The sequence below is a fragment of the Nasonia vitripennis genome, chromosome 4 (genome assembly GCF_009193385.2).
Source record: "Nasonia vitripennis strain AsymCx chromosome 4, Nvit_psr_1.1, whole genome shotgun sequence".
Lineage (NCBI taxonomy): Eukaryota > Metazoa > Arthropoda > Insecta > Hymenoptera > Pteromalidae > Nasonia > Nasonia vitripennis.
In genome coordinates, this window is record NC_045760.1 from 14083974 (window position 1) to 14105188 (window position 21215).

Consider the following 21215-nt stretch of genomic DNA (forward strand, 5'->3'; position numbering starts at 1 on the left):
AATGAAATTGCTCGCAGCAGCAGCAGCACGCTTCATTTAAGCGGTGCGCGCGGGAGCGCAAGACGCGCGCCAACACAGGTAATAGACGTATAATCCGTCCTGTGATTGTAGGCACGGCAATCGCGGCCGATTGTAGCCCTGAAGGCCCGCTAACTATCTCAAACTAACCCCATTCAAACCGCGACCTATCCTCCCCCCCCCCCCCATGTCCCCTCACTCTCTCCACACCCACACGCTTGCCTCGTGCTGTGCTATATGTACACATATAGAGCGACGGGGCTGCTGCGATGCACGTACGTCGTCGTCGCCCGATGCATCGCGTTTACACCCGTCGTTCATTAGCCGCAATTAGCATACATATAGCCGCGGCTCTCGACATTTTTGTAACCATTACAGCCGCAGCCGAGAGATGCGTAAAATCGCTCAAAAGAAAGTATAAACTGTCGCGAGAAGAAGTATACCCAGTGGTACGCACGCAGCGTCGTTGTGGAGGGCGAAAATCCAATATGCCGCTCCGTGTTAATAAGAGCGTTTGACTGAGCTGCTCGGCGTTAACAAACCGGTTAATATCCTGAGGGCCAGAGGTCGCATGCGCGCACATCTCATCCTCGGCGCTTCCGACGGGCATCTACACACAAAACAGGGGAATGATCAAAGCTTGAAAACCGAACAAACTCAGTTAGAGAACTGTCTTCTCTCTCTCTCTCTCTCTCTCTCTCTCTCTCTCTCTCTCTCTCTCTCTCTCTCTCTCTCTCTCTCACTCCCACTCTCGAGCCTTGCCGGCTTCAATATCCTCGCCTCTCTGCTCGCGGACTGTGTAGTGGAAGCTTTCTCTTTGTATATTCTACGGGCTCTCTGCGACTATTTTGCAGCTCGTATCCAACAGAAGGAGGCTACGGGAACAAATTTACCGCTACTACGACAGCTCGTGTCTTTGACAAATGGACCAAGATACCGAAAGATTAATTATGCACCGGAACTCGGATTCTTTTTTCTTTCCAATTTTTACTATATACTCCGCGGCGACTCGACCATTTATTTCTCCGCAAACGTATTTCAATTTTGTATACAGGATATTAGATTTATTGGGTTCAGGGCGTGTACAAATCATCTGTAGAGTAATACTAGCTTATCATAGTATAGTATACAAAACATAGTGCAATACTTTCCACATCATTATAAAATATTCACGTACATCATATAAAAAATAACTGAAGTTTCAAATTTCAGTCTTTGCGTTCGATGAGTTAGCAAACAATTGGTATATACACCCATACTTTCGCTAAATTACATTGGAATACGATATCGGCTAACCTGCTAAACCATTTCGACGCCGCTTTAAGTACTAGTTTATAAATAAAAACCGAGTGGAAGGTATACGAAAATAGAGAGCTCTCTTTTACATTTGGCGATTTTCCTAGAGATTTCAAGACGCTCCAACGTGTTACTTATAAGCTCAAATTCAAGAGTCTGAATTCCGTGTCCTTAGTTCCGTTCTCTCGGATGGTAAATCTGGATCTACCTGCAAATGATAAACAAAATTATTAACACTGTCTAATCGGCCAATCGAATTTTCATGATATGGAGTGAAGAACTTGCTCTAGAAAGTGGAATACTATTTCTCGAATGCCTATTTCTTGAGTTCAATGCTGTTCGGTTGAACGAGCCGTTGGGTCGCCTGAGATGAACTTCGTTGTAGATGGTGGGTTCCGGAAGCCACCTTTAATCGACGTAATTTTGAAATATCAATAATAATTGATAGAATCATGCAGGCTCGTCATCTTTCAAAATCGTACCTATGTATCACAGGAGATAGCAGATCCTTGTTTATAGACGAAGGATCGATTGGTCCAGTCATCCAAGTAACCGCGCCTCCGACGAGAATGACAATGATGGTACCGAGGCCAGCAAACCAGTGGTAGGATAACCGGTAAAGTGGGAAGATGTCATCCTCGCTGCAGAGTCAACAACAAAATAGCTCGCATTGAATTGTCAATTTGTCAACCTACATAATAAAGAAAGCGAAATTTGAAAATATTTACTTGGAATGCACAAACTGCTTCAAAAAGCTCTCGGAGATGTTGACAGGACAATGGTCCAACGAAACAGGAAGCTTTTTTGGAACTATGTATCCTGCTCCGATCGCCGCGTTAGCGCCGAGACTCGCCCATCCGGCTATCACAAATCCTACAACGGCACCCACAAATGCACCCTATCCGGTAACAGAGAAAATTCGCATACTTTTAATTTTTCACAGACTGCCTGTCGCAATGTCTCGATAAGCGACGAGGAATCTGAAAGGAATTTAATGACGACGTCTTTTTAATTTTTATGAGATCCCGTCACCCTTGTGTGAGCGCGCTCTTATTAATAAATAGCGTTTTTTGCTGCTCTTTACAACGAATGAAGGCACTAGAATGGCCATAGCAAAATGAAGTATCAACTACTTGTAACTACCTTAGAGTTTGTCCAAGGAAAGAGCATGCCGAGAGTGAAGACTCCAAAGGACACTCCGGCAGCGATAGCAGCTAAACTGTTTGTCACCTGAAATTGCATTACTTTTTTTATCCGTTGCTGTACAATATCAACGAGTCTGATATAAAGTTGAATGAATTACGGATAGAACGCCTCCCAGTTTTTCCACGAGAAATACTAGAGCTAGAGCAACCAAGCCCAGGATCACGACGACGCTCTTGACAAATATATTCGCCCACTTCTCATTGGGTTTCAATTTGAAGCATCCTTTGACGAAGTCTTCCAGCAGCACAACTGACGTGGAGTTGAGACCGACCGACAAGGAACTGGAAAGCATAATGTAAAAGTCGTAGCATCCATATCTATAAAGTTCATCGTTATACGCATATACTGATGTAGGAAAATATTACCTAAGGGCGGCTCCAAAAATGCCAGCGATGAATAGTCCAGGAATGCCGTGTAGCTTTCCGGCTATTTCCATGACGAAAGCCGGCAAGAACTGATCATCGGCCACTATGAGACCAGAGGCCCTCGGGTCGCAATTGGGCGACGACCAGTACGCCAGTAGAACCAATCCACACCAGCAGCACAGCGAAATGAAGACGATAGTGCCGATGGTAAACAAGCCCACTGCTCTATAATAATGGCAGAACGATTAGAGGCGGATGAAGCATCAATAAAAAATCTCGTCAATCAAAGCGAGCTATCTCATGGCCAATATAATTTGATCGACGACTTACTGTTTGCAAACTTTAGTGCTCGACAGCGACTGATATCGTTGTACCATCGTCTGATTGACGGCTATGTAGGCAGTGGAATAGAGAAAGGATCCAATCAAAACGGTCCATACTGTGTGTCTGGTGTACGGAGAGGAGTCGAAGCTGCGATGCATAGACATTGTTAGTCGAGTAAAACGATCAATTTACATCGCGTATCGTAAAGAACCGTAGTTGTATAATTTGCGTCATTGTGCGCTGCAGTTTGCGACGCGCCATACTAACTTTAAAAATACAATTCGATTCGCGTCGGTAGCCTTTTGCCAGATGATAGATGGGCCGCCCACTTGATAAGTGCCCAGAGCGGTCACTACCACCACAGCCGCTACCATTACTCCAACTTGCAGAGCATCCGTCCAGACGACTGCTCTTAGACCGCCCTGTACGTTGGACAATTATTTTATTATGAGGTGAATCAAGGGACTGCGTTATTCATTCCGTCGACGATTGTTTCGATCGATGGGGCGGATGGCTCTGATATACTCACCATGACTGTGTAGAAAACGCACGTCACGCACACAATACATCCGATCAGATGGATATTGATACCGCTAACTGAAATACAGGGAAATATTCGTCGTAAATAGCTTTGAATTGTGTGCAAAGTTTTCAAGGGTGATTGCTGATGCTAAAAGTATTTGTTTGCATGCAAATAGCCGAGTGGCCAATTTGAAAAAAAAAAACGACCGCTTTTAATCCGTTAGAAAAAACGCAATGACTAATTGTTTCGAATTCTGAGAAACGTTATGAATAAATTATCAATGTGGACTACCACCAATACTTAAAATGATTCAGACGTCAACTTTACCTTGACTAAGAGCTAAAGCAGGAACGTACACGACTATCGACTGGTACATTACCTATGGACAAAGAAAAATATTTGCTCGCAAAACAGCTGTTTATCATACTTGATCACATTCGTTGACTTCGATTTCTCAACGGAAACAATTATTTCCGAAAGCGCGTTTATTTAACATTCATGCGAGAAAATCTTCGACTCGTTTAATCACATGCAAAACGACTATGCATGTAAAGTGAGCGAGCGACAGCTAATTTGCATTCGACAGTAGCGCGAGTCATCGTAAACATTGTTTTAAATTTCATTTTTCATTGCATTGTAAGAAGCTTCGCATTTTTATATACATTACCACGTCAATAACGAAGATGAGGGATATCAGTATTCTCACGCCTCGGTTGAATCGCAGTTCGAGGTACTGAAAAACAAAACGATTACACATTCAATTTCGATTCGACTAATGCATAATTTGTGCGCGCTATACATTATGAAAGAACAACCTCGTAAGCCGAGTGCAGCTTGAGAGTGGTGAAGACCGGAAGGTAGACATTGGCGACGACGATTCCCGAGAAGACCAATGATATGATCGTGATCCAGTACTGCGTTCCGAAATTGTAAATTTCCGAAGGCGTTCCGAGAATCGTTATTCCGGATATGAAACTGTGGAGGGAGAAAAAATGAGCCGTCCGAATTCCATCTATTGAGTCGCGCTTTTGTATAGACGTTACCTCGCCACTAAGGAAGCAGAAACGGGAAAGAGTTTGAGGTCTTTGCCGCCCAGCAAATACTCGTCGGTATTTGCATTTCGATGTTTCCTGTAATGCCAGAGACCGGCTCCAGCTGACATCATCAGCATCAGGGCGAAGATCAGCCAGTCGATCCAGTGGAAGTACCATCTCTCCACGTTAGTCGACATTCTTCAATGTCCCTGTCGCACTTATAATAACGAACGTCCACTGTGAATGCAGAGTAAAAAATACAGTCAAAGTGCACATTATCCGCCGGACCAGCAGGGAGTGTGTCGCGCGCTCTCGGATAACTGATACTACTGGCATTTCTGTTATTTGTGTATATAAGGCATAGATCGCGAGATATACAGCGAGAACGAATTAAGCGGGAGAGAGAGAGAGAGAGAGAGAGAGAGAGAGGCGGAGAGAATACACGCACAAAAGCGCGTCCGCGCCGAGGATGAGGAATGCGCCGCGTACATACACACATACGAGCGGCTCGTTAATTGAACCCAGCGAAGAGAGTGCTTCTGTCAACGAAGCGGAATTAGAAACACGTGCGCGGAGAGCTTCGATCGGTCGGCCATATACTTGATCGACTTTTTTATTCGAGATGCAGCAGCAGCAGCATCAGCAGCGCAAGGTATATATTTGTTTAAACGGACGCGAATTAGAGCGCGCGGGAGGGCACTGGAACAAACACGCACGCACACATACATGTATACAGCGTTTCGACTGCTATATATATCTTCTCGCCACAAGGGGGTTACAGCGCGATTAAAAGCCCAGTGTGATGATCCCAGCGTCTCTGCGATAACGCGAGATGATATATCCGCGCGGACGTGTGTGCACATACTTGCGGCAGAAGACTCTCATTATAATACGTATATACAGCGAGCCGGCGATCGAGCACGCGGTCGTTATTAATAGTCGGTTACCTTTTATATTTAGTCTATTCGTTACGAGCGCTCTTTCGCTCTGCAGACAAGTTGCGCGCGTGTACCACGTGACACAGTGCTCTCGCGCAATCCTCTCGGTCGCTCCGAAAATTTCGGCCTCGACTCGACCGCGAGAAATAAAGAATCGCGCAAAACTCGTGCGTGCAGCGAAGGCTTCGGCCTTGATCGTCGCGGCTATTATACACTTGGAAAACCTCGAGCGTTTTATCTCCGCAGCGATCCCTTTTTTTCTCGATCCCTCTCTCTCTCGCTCACACACACACACACGCACACTAGGAACAGCTTCTGTTTACGCACGTGTTCGTCGACACAGTGCATCGTTGAAACGTCGACTTTACCTTCTGCTCCGCTTTCCGCCGTGGACGCACTTTCGAATGCCGGTAGCTGCTTCCTGCTGCGCTGGCTGCTGGTGCACGACGCGTTGTTGTTGACGTCGACCGTAAACATAACAAGATGCTACATTATTCTTCGGCGAGTTGGTGGGGGACGAGAGAGACACAAGTAGTCACGTTCACTCGCGAGCAGCGATTGCACGACGACTGACGTTTTTTCCGGCGACACTCAAGAAGGCAGCTAATATAGAGGAGACGTTTCGAATTCTTGAGGAGCGCACACGCGAGATAGTTTATCCCGCACGCGAGTCCGAGTCTAATCAGCGGTAGCGCGACAGGCTTGTGTGCGCCGACGTCTGTGGGTACGTAATGCTGCAGAGCCGTTCTCCACCGTCCGCGCGCGGGCCTGACCGGTTCTCATTTGTCGAAAACGGTCTCTCGTGGAGAAAGAAGGACTGCGCTCGGCTGTGAGGCCTTTTTCGATCAGGCTGCGGTACCTCTGCTTTCATCAGCTACTCGCAAACACATCATCGATCAGTTGACGCGAAAGCGATGAAAACCTGCGTTACAGCAGTCGTCGACGATATTAAGTTTTTCGTGATGTCCTCTGATACACGAATTTTTGCCTTGATTAAATTCAATTTTCATTTATATACAACGAGTTCGTGCTCGATGGCGCGAAAGCCACACGGCAATTCATACATGCACCGATGCTTTTACGTAAATCGAGTCCATAAGACATGCAGGCGATAAAATTGTTTGCTCTACGGAGTGTTGAATAGAGCGATATATTTTTTTTTACAATTCGCGTTTTAGCGTGATTCACTCCGCTGCGCTGCGGCTACATTTTATTGACTGCATAAATAAAGTGCCTGCCCGTTGCGTTTCATCAGTTTTATTCTTTTAAATCAAGTTGAAAAACTCATCGTTTGCTCTATGTACCATACATTTATATAAGTATATAGTATTCAAAAAGTATTTCTCACATGTCCGATACAGCTCAAAAGTGCGTATACGTACAGTACAGTAGCTTACAATTAAACTTTGTGTAATGAGTCTTTCGCGGTACATCTCTCGCGACATTTTCTTTCAATCGTGCAGATTATTTTTATGTAATATATAATACATAGATCTCATCGCAAATATTTATTTATAAATTGTCTTACAAACTATGAAAAATGCAAACTAGAATACGTTATTTCATATTATTATTAAATGAACTTATACATCGATTGATTCCATTCGAAAATAGACAATTTTTTTCATTCTTGACGCAGACAAAATTTGAAGAAAAGTAGTGAGGACGATATTTACACTTATGGTATGGTATGCACTGTGACATCAACTAACAGGTTTTTAACGAAATAAAGAGTCAAAGTTTATCAGTGAATATAATGAAAAAGATACACGCAGTTGTGAAACATAGATAAAGTGCATAAATGTCTCACACAATGATCATTCGTTCACATACTCTTGCCGTATTTAATGTAAAATAATGAACAAGGTACACAATTGAACTGTGTTTCGATAATTTAACACAAAATTTTCATATAGATATTATTTGAACACGTGACGTTTTTAAAGAAAAATTGCCATTTCAAGTTCGTAGACATGTCTGTTTGTCGACTCTAATCACCATATTACATGTGAAGTGTTGAAACAAATAAAGAAACTTGATTATGTTAGGTGGATTGTACAATTTTGAATAAAGATTCACTCGTAAACGAAATGGGCATACATTCCTACACTATTGCTTTGACACAAAACAAATTTCTTCAACAAATATGTCGGCACATTAGATCACTTGTACGCACCGGTGTTATGACACCATTTGGTAACTACCTATGCAAGACAACCGTCATAAAACGTATTTGCACTTATACTGAATACAAAACACACTTCTATTCTTAAATGCGTCAATGATTGTTTCATCACAGTTTACGATATTTTCCTTCGCCAAATAACCATCGACATACCCTATCCACCAAAAATGCCAGCACGAAGTTAGCGACTAGTCCTAGGACAAGAATTTTTCGGAACTGCAAACAAATATTTTAATTAATATTTATTGTGTTCACCCTCTCTGTAATTTTCAGTACTTTCATTATACTTACATCACTCGGGAAGTCGACAATTTCAAACTGCAAGGCAATGTCAGGTACTATCCCAAGAGCTAATGCAAAAATAGCTGCAGTACTACCTAGCAGGCTGTACATAAGTAGCTTATTTTCTATTAGACCCTCCATGAATGGCTGACCCTGTAAAATTTAATTATTTTTTTTTAGTTTGGTTCTTAGATTGTAGATTTTTTCATAGTAACGAAATCTGTACTGACTCTATAGTTGACAGCAAATGTCGACACCTGCAGAGTCATAGATACAATATAAACGGTACTGTTTATCAAATTCATTTCGAATGGTTCTTCTTTCTCATCCGTGCTAGAAGTAGCTGTCGAATTTGTATTTGTTCCTAAAATTGTTGATAACTTGTCATCCCTGAAACGTCAGAAAAGCAAGCAATGTATTATTACTTTCTGTCACATGAAGCACATAATTGAATGAGTAGGATAATTTACTTGGGTGAACGAATCGCAGCTTCTCTGACAAGATAGACTAGGCAGCAAAAGTGGACCGCAAATTGGAGCAGTACCGTTAAAATGGTGTACAGGTTGAAAATGTTTGGCAATGGTCGTTGTTTTGATAAGGTCTTTAACGGTTTAGAACGAGATATGAATAAAAAGCAAATAGCAAGCAACACTCCTTGAAGGGTAGCCTGTGCATCGCTCAACTTGATTCCATCCAAATAAAGAACTGATTGACTGTACGCTAAAATTAAAGCGTTCAAGGCCAAAATTTTAAACATCTGAAGTGTAGTTACAAGTGTACAACGGCCTTGTTTTATTACATGACAAACTGAAAATAAAGCAGTCAGTTTAGTTGTTGTTTAGAAACCTATAGATTTAAATAAAAAGAGTGTTAATTACTGCATTGAATTGATGAAAATCTGCTCGTAAACGGAGCAGCAATGGATGCATCTCCGAGCTTTACAACAACAGACTGCTCTTGTTCTTCCAGATCTTTCATTAGTTTTTCAATCTTGCTCTTAGTATTATTCAGTTGTTGCTGTCGAGGATTTAATCTTGGACCATTAATCGCAGGTGGCGGTGCATCGCCTGCCACAGGCGTTGATTTTGGCGTATTTTCACGTTTTGGTGGACTGGACAGTATGGCAACTCCTACAATACCATTTCACGAATTAACAATCGTTATTTAAAAAAAATAGAACAAACAGCTCTCATTATTCAGATACTCACCAACTTGAGCATGCTTGAGTGCTCCTACGTCGTTAGTTCCATCGCCACACATAAGCGTAGTAAATCCTATTTCTTGCAGCATGGTAATGATGTATTCCTTTTGCTTTGGTGCGCAACGAGCGAAAACAACAACATGTGGCAAAAGCTTGTAGAGGTAATCCTTTTTAGAGTCTTTAAGATAAGTCAAGCCCTCTCCCGTTATGCATAAAGCGTATTGTTCCCAAACATTGGTCTTCTCTGAATCGTCTTCAATGGGCAATTGAATTTTACCATCGACGCTTTCCCAACACCAGGATGCATTTTTTAAACTCGTCAAAATTAATGTGACTGGCTTCTTTGTGAAGTGTAATTCACGTGCAACGTGGCAAGCTGTGAGCGGATTATCGCCAGTAATCATAACGACCTGTAAAATATTTTTACATAAATACGCGCTCTACTTTTTCACAATTCGATATGTGTATAAATAATAATAATTACCGAGTGGGAGGCATTTAAAATTTCTTTTATGACGCTCTTAGAATCTGCTTTCAGAGGGCAGCTAATGATGACGAATCCAACGAAAGTAAGTTCACTTTCCAGATCATCGCGAGAATAGTTGCGTAAATCTGAAAGTGTCGTTGAACTAGGAAGTTTTCGGTAACCTAATGCGAGAACCCGCGCACCTCGTCGAGATAATGATAAATATATATCATCGTAATTATCCGGCACTGAAGAGTACTGCAAAAAAAGATTCACATTCTCGTTGCTGTAACGCTCATTACATTGGATCAAATAATAAATTCAAATATTTTACCATCTTTTTAAGTGTTTCTGGGGCACCTTTCACGGTAATGATATAGGTGGCATCTGATGATGTGCCAGATGTATATCCAGCAACAACACACATTCTCTTCAAGGAAGATGAAAAATGATGTCTTTGGAAAATCTTCAGACCTGGTGATTTTCCTTTCACGGGAATGACAGCTTCACCTGCAGGCAAAGAAAAAGGTTTACATGCAATCGTAATGGTACAGTGCGCCGTGATAAAAAACGTTTTTCTCCGTACCTTTGGTGAGGTTCCAATTAACTGCTTTCAATGTTGCTTTCTCCAGAGGATCTCCTACAATACTATTATCTAATTGCACCAAAGAATGACAAGTTGCCAATACTTGAACACTTTCCATAGGTGCATCTGATATTTGAACTACTTCAGAGTTACCACTAAAATTTTTAAATGTATCATTTCTTTGGATATGATGGATAGCGTTAATATAAACACACTTACTTAACTCCCGCTACGCCTTCGACGACTAAATTATCACTAGTTAAGGTGCCAGTCTTATCGAAACAACAAATCTCAACTTTTCCTGCAAAAGGAATCCTAAATGGTTCCGTGCAGTAAACACCTGTAATTATGATACAACGATAAATTTATGCATATTAAACTTGAGTTGACGAGAAATCAACTGAACCCATTACCTAATTTAGATAACGCTAAAAGAGAAGTATTTACTGCTAATGATAACTCTATTGGCAACTCTGGTGGCACAACAGATGTTAAAATTAATGTACACTCCAGGAATAATTTGTACTTATTCCTTTCGGGATCTTCGCTTCCTGAAAAAAATTGTTTGATATAGATTATTTTTGCGTGTAAAATTTTACTTGTATCATAGAAACTAACCTTTGACCCAGACATATGCTGCAGCAGCAATGGCAAAGATAAGGAGGAACAAAATAAACCCGAAAGTTTCTAAATTATTAGCTGTTACACGTTTCACGCCAAAGAGAATAGTTCTCAAAAGTTTTCCCTGAGATGTAGAGAATCCAGTTCTTAATACATATGCCACACAGCCATTGTCTGTTGCTGAAAGTCAATAATGAAAGATCAATGTAGGTACAGCATAAATGACTGCATGAATCTATTGCAATAGTTACTTAATATACCTCTTAAACCAGCAGAGTTCTTCGATGGCGGTGTATGTTGAACTACTTTTGTACCTCCGTATAACACATGAAGCTTGTCATCCTCTTCAATATTGATAATCCTACTTCCATCAAGATCCTCAATAGGTTCTTTCATCTGAGGAACAGATTCTCCTGTAACGAAGCACATTAGAGAAAGTTAGCGGGATAACTAAATTGTTCAAAGATATCAATGAGAATATTATTAACCTGTTAGCATGCTTTCATCTACAACGCAAGGTCCTCGTAAGAGAAGCATATCACACGGCACAAGATTGTCATTTTGAGATCTTGTTATTGAAACAATATCACCAGGAACAAGTTGGTCAGTAAATATTAATCTCCAGCGTCGATTTCTATAAACCATTATCATGTATGGCCTGCTTCCCATTTTCCTTATTTCAGCCATATTTCTAAGCTGCTGCTGTACCAATGTACATTCGAACATGACCAGCATAAAAAGTGTAAAAAAACTGTAATACCAGTATCGATCTAAACACCACAGAGCCATACAAAAGACTTGGAATACAAAGAATGGCGCAATGGCTCGTTCTTTGAAGAGCTCCCAAAATTCTGGCACCACCATGTCCAGGCTGAAAAACAATCAATGCAGCTATTAGAGAGATTGTCTGAAATTCTATCAGCAAGACTAGATTCAATAGCATACTTATTCTGGCCATATTTCTCTTCGGCTTCTTTGATTTCATTGTCATCAGCATAGCCCTTCCATTGACTGTAATGTTTGACGGAATAACTGACAGGAAATTCAAGTCCCCGAAACTCTTTGGTCGAAGGATCCCAGACGTACTTGGTCTTCTGAAAGATGAACCAGGGCTCCTGACTCTTGTTTTGGTGCAACTTGACCAGCTCGGTACTGCCATTGTTGGGAGTTGGGACCACTTTGGCGATGGATGCCCTGTAAGGATCGCTGGCCTGAAAGTCGCAAGGATCAATCATTAGCTAACTACTAAAAATTGTCAACAAAACGAGAGCAAAGGAGTTGAATAAGAGAGAGCGATCAGCTGTCGAGAAAAGCAAGCGTGCATCAGCATTCGAGAATTCGAGCGAGCCACGTGACCCGCACGGCGAGTGCCACGAAGCAGACGTCGCCGTGAGAGGAGCCATCGCGAGCATATTGCGCTGCGTTGTGGTGAAACTCACGGAACTGCAGTTGAGGAAGGTGTGCACGTGCACGGACCACTGACAGCAGAGGCAGACGAAGATCTGGAGTACACCGATGACGGCGATACCGACGAGGCCGGGCTCGTAGTAGTCGTGCAGCCCGTAGACGAAGATCCAGGCGTAGATCCAGACGAGCTCGGTCAGGACGAACGGCAGCACGTAGCCGTTGAAGAGGAGCTTGCGCGGGTTGTGCAGACTCACACTCTGGACGAGCTCGTCGCCGCGCGGCGACAGGCACAGTTTACCGCTCGCCATTGCACTCGGCCGACTCTCTCTCTCTCTCTTTCTTCGGTGGCAGCGGGCAGCCTTGTAATGACGTTGCCGTATCGGTGCAGCGTTGTTGTATGCGGCCGTCGCGACCTAACCTCTCTTGGCAATGCGTGTACGCGGGATACTACGATGCTCGCGCGAGTTGCGTATTTTGCGTCGTCACATATTGCGCGCGGGGGAGACTTGGACGATACAGCTGCTCTTGAACTTGACGGCGCGGATCCGCTCCGAAGCGGTGGCTTGATACTTGTTTCGGGCCGCCAGTTGCAGGGCCATTGACGGGGGCTACTCGCGCGAGCCAGTCACCTATTTGCTGCAGCAGCGATGATCGCGAGGTTCCTAAAGTATAAACACTGAGAGCCGTGTCGCCACCTGCTGTCGAGTTTCCTCACCACCAGTGCGGTGCGCGACTGTATAGTAGCCTATCCTATAGGTAAGTCGATTGAGACTTTGGCTGATACTCATCGTAGCGCAAAACGAGCCGGCATTCATTATGGATGCAATTCTGAATTTATTATTACAATGTACAATTATGTAAAAGGAGCGCGCGCGCGCGCTTATGCGATCGTTATGAGAATCGGTTCGCGAGTATAATAGTATATGCGCACAATGCGGCAGAAAAAGCCGAGGTGAAAAAATTCATTATACTCATGCGGCTGAGCTTCGTACAGGCCTCCGGCCGTTATGCCACTCCGCTTAACGGCAGCATTGACCGTTTCCGTTTTACGTAACATTCTTACAACAATGTATTGTATAGGCATAGTCGAACTACTTAAGAGTAGACGGATTAATTAACTCGTTGCTGCTCGATTCAGTGCGCGACTCATTGTCTCTCTCTCTCGACGCGGCCGTATAACGTCTCAGTTTGTATAGTCGTTTCGCGACACGCGAGTCGAACCATATGCATATTGAATCGTTCGAATGACTCGTATGTGTAACAATAAATCTCTACGAGATAGCCGGGGATATTTAAACGCGGTTCGAATGTTGCTTTCGTTTTCCGTCGTCGTGCGTGCATAAGCACGCGTCGCATATCCAGGCATCGTAAGGCCGTTGCAGGACATTTTTCTCTTCGATCTGCAATTTGTAATGCATGCAAATAGCCCGTGTCATAAAAGGGGAAAAACGTGGCTTTTCACGTCGCATGGTAAAAATTCGCGCATATCGGTATAAGCGTTGCCGAGAGGGTGTCGTCGCGTGCACAGGTAATGGCAAAACTCTCCTCGGGGTATACCCATCGTCAGCGGAGAGCGAGCTGTCTTTTGCAAGCTTTTATATAAATATGCAAATCGGCTCTCGCGGTGGACTCATTCTACAGCTGTTCACGCGACACATAATAGCTATAACCATATCCATACATAAGTATATGGACGCATTAGCGCGCCGCACACAGAGCGAGAGAGGGGGGGGGGAGAGAGATTATCGCAGCATATAATAGCGGAAACGCTGGTATGTAACGCAGAGAGCCACGTACACGCAGCCGCGAGCCAAGAGGAAATGCCGCGCGGCGCATCGCTGCAGTAGCTTCCCCTGCGCGATCGCGCGTAATTGTTGTACTCGGCGGTCGCGGCTCGGCGCGAGTATCACTGCAGAGAAAGAGACGACGCGCGTAATAAGCGTATTCAGAGAGCGCCGGCGGCGGCCCTCATTCCGTATGTATATTATGTGCGCGCGAGCGAGCGAGAGAGCAACGTAGAGATGAAGAAAGAGAGAGAGAGAGAGAGAGAGAGAGAGAGAGAGAGAGAGAGAGAGAGAGAGAGAGAAGAGGGACGTCTAGTGAAAGTGTCTATCTCTTAACCCCACCCTGGGCAGCTCGCGCGGATCGGGGGCCAGCTCTAAGTATATGCTCGCGTGCACTTGTTCGCGCGCGGGCTCCTCGTGGTAGTCTCGCGCCGCTCGACCCGGAGGAGAGACATCGCTCCGTGTGTATACTCGTATCGTCAGCGCGGAGCATCACCGGCACACTACACGTGCGCCTTTGACGTCTCGATTCGATCCGTACGATGTGCCATGTGCTGCCGTGCTGTAACAGTGCACCGCGCGGACTCCTTTTGTGTGCTTTAGCGAGTAAACGTTAAAAGTTTGACGGGGACTTGTTTTTTCTCTCTCTCTCTCTCTCTCTTTCTCTCTCTCTTCGCGTGTACTCGTACGCGTTGTATCAAAGTGCGCCCGGAGTTGAGTCACCGATGGCGGTATAAGCGCAACGATGAAGTCCCGCGTGCCTGTCCCTGGTGAAACTCGCTAATGCAACATCGGCGGCTCTCTTTCGAAAATCCGAATTTTATGCTTCGCTCTCGCGGACTCGAGGGGAGTGTATACTCTTTGTTTATTTGTCAATACTTCGCGCGCCTCGTTATGTGGAAGTGCTTGCCGCTGCTGCTGCTCTCAACGCTGATCTCCAGTCGCGTAAGTATCTTTTCTCTCCATTCTTCTGTGCAGCGCTTTTACCTTTACCCATGCAAATGACCAAGCGACACGAGCTATGCGTGTTACGCTCGTTCTGGAAAATTGTCCGAAAGCCCATACATAGCGCTTACAGCTCTTCCCATCCGTTATAATATCCTCGCTCGAATGACGAATGACGAATGATCGCACTCACGCGAGCGCGCGCTTCGGGAGACGCACTACGAATTTCAAATCGCGTCGCACGCGCGTGAAAGTGAGCATACGCGCGGGCTGCTTCGAGAAAAAGGAGAAAAAAGAGAAAAAAGCACGCACGAGAGTAGGGCCCATCGTTTTCGAATAAAGGAACAGCACACAATTTTATGTGCCGAGTGAAAGAAAGAGAAAGAGCTCGCTGGCCATAAATTATGTTCGTCTCCGCGAGGGAACTCGTTCTCGTTCGTTCTTTTCTGTCATCAAAGCGCGCACATCTATGGCAAAAGCACGGAGGAGGAGAAGAAGCTGCGGAGGCTTAATGAGCTCAATCCGACCAGTTGACATGCCGCGTCGACTTTCTCGCGGTGCCTTATTCCTCCTTCTTTTTTCTCTTCGCTCCGCGTGTGTCTTCTGTCGCCGGGATTATTTTATCGCGCGCGCGCGAACGCACAAAGGATCGAGCGCCGGCCATTCATTAGAGGATCCTAAATGTGTCATGCACTTGCCGCCGCCGCCGCCGCGGGAGAACTCGTAATTTCTCGCCCAGCAGCCAAATTTCTCTTTTAAAGCCTCGATAAAAGCCCAAATCCGAGTTATCATCCTGGAAACCCCCTGGCTGTAGCAAAAAAAAAAAAAAAAAAAAAAAGAAAGCGCCTCGAAACAGGCATATAGGTCAAGCTATTGTTCTTTTCGATAGATTTCGCTCATTATCTCTTCTAATGAATACATACTCGCGAGTCGAAAGTTCTTTGATCGAGTGTCCAAATATTGCGTGGGGATGTATAATTGCGCGAAACGATCGATCAAGCTGACGCATCGCGAATTTCTATTTCCAGGTATCGGCGAACGGCTATCATCACAACGAGCCGTGTTCCAAGTACGGATGTCCTCTTGCACCGCCGATTCACGAGCCGTTCGTGCCTGCGCCACCGGGACACACACCGAAATGCGCCAAGCCAGGACTGACCTTCTGCGAATCTTTGGAGCGATATCCGCAGTGAGATTTCGATTTATGTGCATTTAATCACGAGTATATAGCTTAAAAACGTTGCGCCGATCCAATGCAACAGTACATAAGAGATGCTGTACTGCGCATCATGCGCAACGTGGTTTATTTTTGCTAGAATAATTGATGAATTCTAGAAAGTCTTTCGCAAAATACAAACGTTGCCGAAACCGGTATTAAAAGAATACTCTTAACTTTGTCCTGCCATATTCAAAAGAGCAATAAATTTCGGTTTAATATGACACATTCTCGTCAGCGAGCCGTAAAAGCGTGGGTTTTGGAAATTTTTTTTGCGCCATACCTTCTAATCGCCGATTAAGTTTCTAAAAGAAACGGTTCTAACAACGTATATATGACGCGTGTACGATGTTTATCAAAAAGACCTTGCGCCGCCAAGGAAGTCTTATCCAGATTGATCTAAAATGACAGTTCCAAAACATCTAGACCAGTTCGCGTACTCGAGGAGGAAAAAAATTCATGAATACGAGACGTGCACGTCGCTTCACCGAGCTGATGACATCCGGAATCCCCAGTTTTTCCACGACGCAATAATGGAACAGTACGCGGTTTTTGTTGTTGCCGAAAAATTCTATAAAATAACGCAAAAACTCGCGTCGCAGATGCGCGTTTAGCCGAGCAAGAACAGAAGCGCTCGAGAGTCATAAAATGTACGAGCTTAGAGAGCAATTACGTAAAACGTATCAAGACATTCGTTGATCAGTCTGCCGTGACCGTGGCCTTGTACACTGGTCGCGCATACCTTGCTTCCAAGATATTTATCACTGCTGTCTGGTAAATATGAAGCGGAGCCAATAATGTGACTGTCGGAAATGTGCGACTTCGATCAATCACGGTTAATTTCTCTATTATACGAATTCAATATATTCGGTACTCGTCATGCATGCCTCTCGGAAGAAAAAAATCGCAGATAAAATCAAGCCTCAGTGCAAATATTAGGAGATCCTATTTGGGATAAAGTTGACGTGCATTCAATCAACGTATAAATGAAGACATGTATGCGTGTCGAGCTAGTTCGAGTTGTATAGAGAATTCGATTCCCGCAGAAATCTTAATCAAGAGTTACTCGGATGAATATTGTCCAAAATCTATAGAAGATGAGAACGATGTTCTATACACGCTTGCTCTTTTGAATTAAACATCGATCGTACGTTTGCCCGTCGTCGCTCACATCGGTGAAAGTTTAGGAATCAATTCGGGACTTGCGGAAATGCTGGTACCTCTTAATTTTATCGTGCCACTATACGCTTTAATGAATTACCGATGAGCAGGCGTTCTATAATGGCTAAATCGACTTTGGATGTATATTGTATAAATTCGTCTCTAATTCTAACTTTAGACCTCCGCTAATGCTTGGCTTTTCCAGTAGTCCATCTTTAAGCGTCATTAACCGTTTTTTTTAAATTCTCTGAAAGTTATACATCTAATCGTGACAGATTCGCGTCTTCAGCAACGAAGAGCTTAACCATAAGCCTTTTTTAAAGAGGCCACCGAAGCTGGCAGCTCTTATAAATTAGCATCTCAAATTGGTACCTTGGCAGTAGCAAATGGCAAAAAATTCAAACTATCCATCATTTTACACCTCGAACGAAAGCATTAACTCTCAAACGAGTATCATCAGTAGAGCAAATATGGCACAACCATTCATTACTTTTCTCTTCCAGGCAACTTATCAAGTTCCTAATTGGCAAGCGCACTTTGGACTTTGAGAAATTTCTCCGAGACGAATCCCCGGAAGACTTCAATGCGTACAGGTACGACGAATGATTATATTAACGGTCCTCCATAATTAACAATTATACATCCGTACTTTTTTCTCCTTCGCCCGCAGGAAAAGACCCGAGTACGATTACGGATACGACTATCCGAAGCCTAAGGTTCCTCTGGATCTTTACCCGCAGACTTCGCTGCACGCGCATCAAGCCGCGATGTTACACTACGACGTGCCATTAAACGCGAGCCGCAACAGGTACGTAAGGACTAATTCGATAAAATTCCGAATAGAAGATAAACGATACGCGCAATCGTTTTGATCTTGCAGATACCTACCTTCGCAGAGCGTGAATTCGTTCGTTTCGCAAAGCGCCTCGATAAGTGCTCATCAGAGTTTCGGATATCAGCACGGCGTCCAGCCGCATTTAATTCAGTTTCCGAATCAGGGAGCCTGGCCCCTCAGGTAAAGCAGCAGAACCTATAAAGTTCTCTCGTATAACTCATCGATTTTCCTTTTATCTGTATTCCGTTCTCATCGCCGGCGCTGTCTCTTTAGAAATTCCCGAGGAGTCGAGTCGGGCTACCATCAGCAGCAGCAAGGGGGTCGCACGCGCTTTCAAAATCCGCTGCTCGAATTTGCCTCGCGTACGAGAAATCGGGCCAAGAGACAATCGGAATCGGCCGACGTCTCGTTATGCCCGACGCGCTCGCAGTTCGTCACCCCCAAGGCTGCCCTGAACAATCAGGGGAACTGGATGTACGTCGTCAACCTGGAGGACCAGAACAAGCACTCGCAGCTTGTCAAGAGCGAAGTTTGCATGTAAGCGGGATTTCTCTTCTCTCGTATGTACGCAGACACGCTACTGCGCTGATGGATTTCAGGAATTATTTTCGCTTTTTTCTCGTTTTTTTTCTCGAAGGAGCCAAACATGCGACGGGCTGTGCTCCCTGCCGCTGGGCTACACGAGCAAATGCCAGCAGCAGTACGTGCAGAAGAGATTGGTAGCCCTGGAGGGGAGTGGCAATCGTCTCTACACCGACGTATTCTGGTTTCCACACGGCTGCATGTGTCAGGTCACGCTGGATTACTGAAACGTAGAGCCTGCAGCGCGAAGCCTCTATGCCTATTTGCTGTATGGCACGCTCATTTCCGCCATTGAATTCGTCATTTTCTTTCGCTGCCAGCGGCCAGCCGGGAGAAAAGTAGTTATTAGTTTCTCACGAATATGTTTCTGGCAGAAAAGTCCCCACTTACCAACGCTTCTCTCTCTCTCTCTCTCTCTCTCTCTCTCTCTCTCTCTCTCTCTCTCTCTCTCTCTCTCTCTCTCTCTATCGATCGGGGTGATTTCATCCGATCGCTGTGTGTTTTCTTCCATTCTCTACACGAGAAGAGAGCGTTATTAACTTATTGATAATCGCGTATCGTAACATTTCGTATATCGTATACTAGCATTGTGTAAGGTTTTTAAGCAGTCGCGGAGACGCTGCGCACTGTCTGGTCTCGGTAGAAAAGTACGTGGAAATGTATTTCGTTATCGGAACGCTGTACGTGACACTGCGGACTTGATACTAAAGAAATATCCTTTGGACGCGTGTACACCCGTAGAGATGCGGAAAGCGTCACGACGTTCCGCCGAATTGAATTGAGACCAGTGGCTGAGCTTGAATACCAATGACTCGTCGAATGACACGAGAAAAATGAAAAATGAACCGAGTGAAATGACGAAGTAGGACCAGTTTGACTATATTTTAAGTCGAGACTTTTGTAAGCAATCATACTTTTAGTGGCATTCGGAGGTTATACACGATGATTCGACGGGTTTCGGATCGATCGACATTGCATGTGATTTTTAATATTAAGCCAAATTATCTACAGTAGTTGAGGATTTTGAAGGTGATTGTGTACTGTCCCATCAGTGTATTTATTTAATTTTTTAATAAACGAAAAAAGTTCCGCATATTCATCTGCTTTCAAAATTCATAATCATTTGCAAACTTACGCATGGTCTGTAACGTTTTGCGACTTTGAATTCGAATACGTTGCTTTTATAGTTTTATCGAGCGAGTTCGGCGCAGTTCGAGACTCGAGCACTAGGTGTCAGCAGCGTCAAGGTGGCTTCGGTATCAGGCCATGCAGTAACAAAATGGCAAGTTCGAAGTAGTTATCGCGCTTTGAAATTCAAACTCGACACCAACAACAAATAATTCTGGTGCAACGAACAAACAATTGGGAGCTTGCAGCAAAGATTAGTACAGGTTGCTGAGTGATGTAATGCTCAAGCATTAGAAATTGAACAAAATGTGCTTCCTCCTGTATTTAAATCAGACGCTCCATATGTATACGTTCGTTATAGAGAAACCCCGAAGCAGAGCTTTACTCGCCATGGGCTTGAAAACAAAATAAATACAGACACTGTGCGCGTATGTATGAAGTACAAACGCATTCGAAAGGAAAAGCCGCTTTTTTTTATATATATACACACACACACACAGTTGCTAGCGCGTGCAGCGTGCGCTATATACGTCTTCCCATAAATTTTGACGCATACGTTTCGGGCAGCTGCGCACTTTTGAAATATTTACACTCGGCTATGGCCTACGCAGTCCCAATGATTCAGCAGCTCGTGATTTCGGTATATATGCCTATGTACATTATAAGATACACACACATGCGAAGAGCGAGCGTCGCGCAGGAAGAGGTCGTGTCGTCGTCGTTGCGCGCGGGCGGCGTTTTAGGAAAAAAGCCGTGCATAAAGTGTTTAAAGCATGAAATAAAGAGAGCGTGAGCGAGCGGGCCTGGATTTTACAGGGGTGGAGCTGGGCGACGCCGAGTGCCGCGGGAGTGGGAGAGAGAGAGAGGGAGATACACACACACGCACGCACGCACACACGCACAGACAATATATATAACGACCAAGTGCCGCCAAGAGGTTCTCTGATGAGGTCAGGCACGCGCGGCAGTTTCCGCGACAAAGCTCCGCGATGATGCCTATCTGCTATACTCTGGTATGTGGGTGTCGGTCGAAGCGAATTTCCTCGTCGTCTAGTACGTGCGTATAGTACTGCATCGCAAGATTCAGCGTGTATGGGAAAAAAGAGAGAAGT

The 21215-nt window shown here is 44.4% G+C and overlaps 3 protein-coding genes across 4 annotated transcripts; 1 reads left to right on the top strand and 2 right to left on the bottom strand.

The window, feature by feature from the left end:
* Positions 1 to 1067: 1067 nt before the first annotated feature.
* LOC100114583 (sodium-coupled monocarboxylate transporter 2) lies at positions 1068 to 6284 on the bottom strand. 2 transcript variants are annotated; one of them, XM_001599498.6, is made up of 15 exons: positions 6073 to 6284; positions 4776 to 5003; positions 4548 to 4707; positions 4400 to 4465; positions 4060 to 4111; positions 3739 to 3806; positions 3477 to 3631; positions 3216 to 3356; positions 2886 to 3110; positions 2618 to 2801; positions 2458 to 2544; positions 2043 to 2212; positions 1797 to 1955; positions 1600 to 1720; positions 1068 to 1522 (listed from the first exon to the last, which is right to left on the bottom strand). In XM_001599498.6, the coding sequence occupies exons 2-15, from the start codon at positions 4961 to 4963 to the stop codon at positions 1463 to 1465; spliced, it is 1836 nt and encodes a 611-aa protein (XP_001599548.1). In that variant the 5' UTR covers positions 4964 to 5003; positions 6073 to 6284; the 3' UTR covers positions 1068 to 1462. The 2 variants fall into 2 exon arrangements, with proteins under 2 accessions (XP_001599548.1, XP_032455700.1); XM_032599809.1 differs by having other exon boundaries at positions 1125 to 1522; positions 6032 to 6264.
* Positions 6285 to 6954: 670 nt separating this feature from the next.
* Positions 6955 to 12760, bottom strand: Atp13a1 (ATPase type 13A1). Its single transcript, NM_001141966.1, has 16 exons — positions 12485 to 12760; positions 11991 to 12256; positions 11534 to 11916; positions 11306 to 11458; positions 11043 to 11225; positions 10838 to 10975; positions 10644 to 10764; positions 10425 to 10579; positions 10173 to 10348; positions 9857 to 10096; positions 9380 to 9782; positions 9050 to 9301; positions 8642 to 8978; positions 8402 to 8561; positions 8181 to 8324; positions 6955 to 8105 (listed from the first exon to the last, which is right to left on the bottom strand). The coding sequence occupies exons 1-16, from the start codon at positions 12758 to 12760 to the stop codon at positions 7998 to 8000; spliced, it is 3495 nt and encodes a 1164-aa protein (NP_001135438.1). The 3' UTR covers positions 6955 to 7997.
* A 455-nt stretch (positions 12761 to 13215) lies between these two features.
* LOC100114513 (protein spaetzle 5) lies at positions 13216 to 20070 on the top strand. Its single transcript, XM_008205121.3, has 7 exons — positions 13216 to 15181; positions 16210 to 16370; positions 18062 to 18151; positions 18229 to 18366; positions 18439 to 18573; positions 18667 to 18930; positions 19031 to 20070. The coding sequence occupies exons 1-7, from the start codon at positions 15020 to 15022 to the stop codon at positions 19200 to 19202; spliced, it is 1122 nt and encodes a 373-aa protein (XP_008203343.2). The 5' UTR covers positions 13216 to 15019; the 3' UTR covers positions 19203 to 20070.
* The last annotated feature ends 1145 nt before the right edge of the window (positions 20071 to 21215 follow it).

What these genes read in the sequence shown, in the direction of transcription:
- LOC100114583 (XM_001599498.6), bottom strand. Translation starts at nt 4,963, where the DNA reads ATGTCGACTAACGTGGAGAGATGGTACTTCCACTGGATCGACTGGCTG. An exon ending in TCTGCTTCCTTAGTGGCGAG is followed by an intron (nt 4,708 to 4,775) that starts GTAACGTCTATA and finishes CTCCCTCCACAG; the next exon opens with TTTCATATCCGGAATAACGA. An exon ending in CTATCTCCTGTGATACATAG is followed by an intron (nt 1,721 to 1,796) that starts GTACGATTTTGA and finishes CGTCGATTAAAG; the next exon opens with GTGGCTTCCGGAACCCACCA.
- LOC100114513 (XM_008205121.3), top strand. Translation starts at nt 15,020, where the DNA reads ATGCAACATCGGCGGCTCTCTTTCGAAAATCCGAATTTTATGCTTCGC. An exon ending in TCTTTGGAGCGATATCCGCA is followed by an intron (nt 16,371 to 18,061) that starts GTGAGATTTCGA and finishes TTTCTCTTCCAG; the next exon opens with GCAACTTATCAAGTTCCTAA. An exon ending in CAGGGAGCCTGGCCCCTCAG is followed by an intron (nt 18,574 to 18,666) that starts GTAAAGCAGCAG and finishes CTGTCTCTTTAG; the next exon opens with AAATTCCCGAGGAGTCGAGT.
- Atp13a1 (NM_001141966.1), bottom strand. Translation starts at nt 12,760, where the DNA reads ATGGCGAGCGGTAAACTGTGCCTGTCGCCGCGCGGCGACGAGCTCGTC. An exon ending in GAAGGCGTAGCGGGAGTTAA is followed by an intron (nt 10,580 to 10,643) that starts GTAAGTGTGTTT and finishes TAAAAATTTTAG; the next exon opens with TGGTAACTCTGAAGTAGTTC. An exon ending in TAATTGGAACCTCACCAAAG is followed by an intron (nt 10,349 to 10,424) that starts GTACGGAGAAAA and finishes CTTTGCCTGCAG; the next exon opens with GTGAAGCTGTCATTCCCGTG.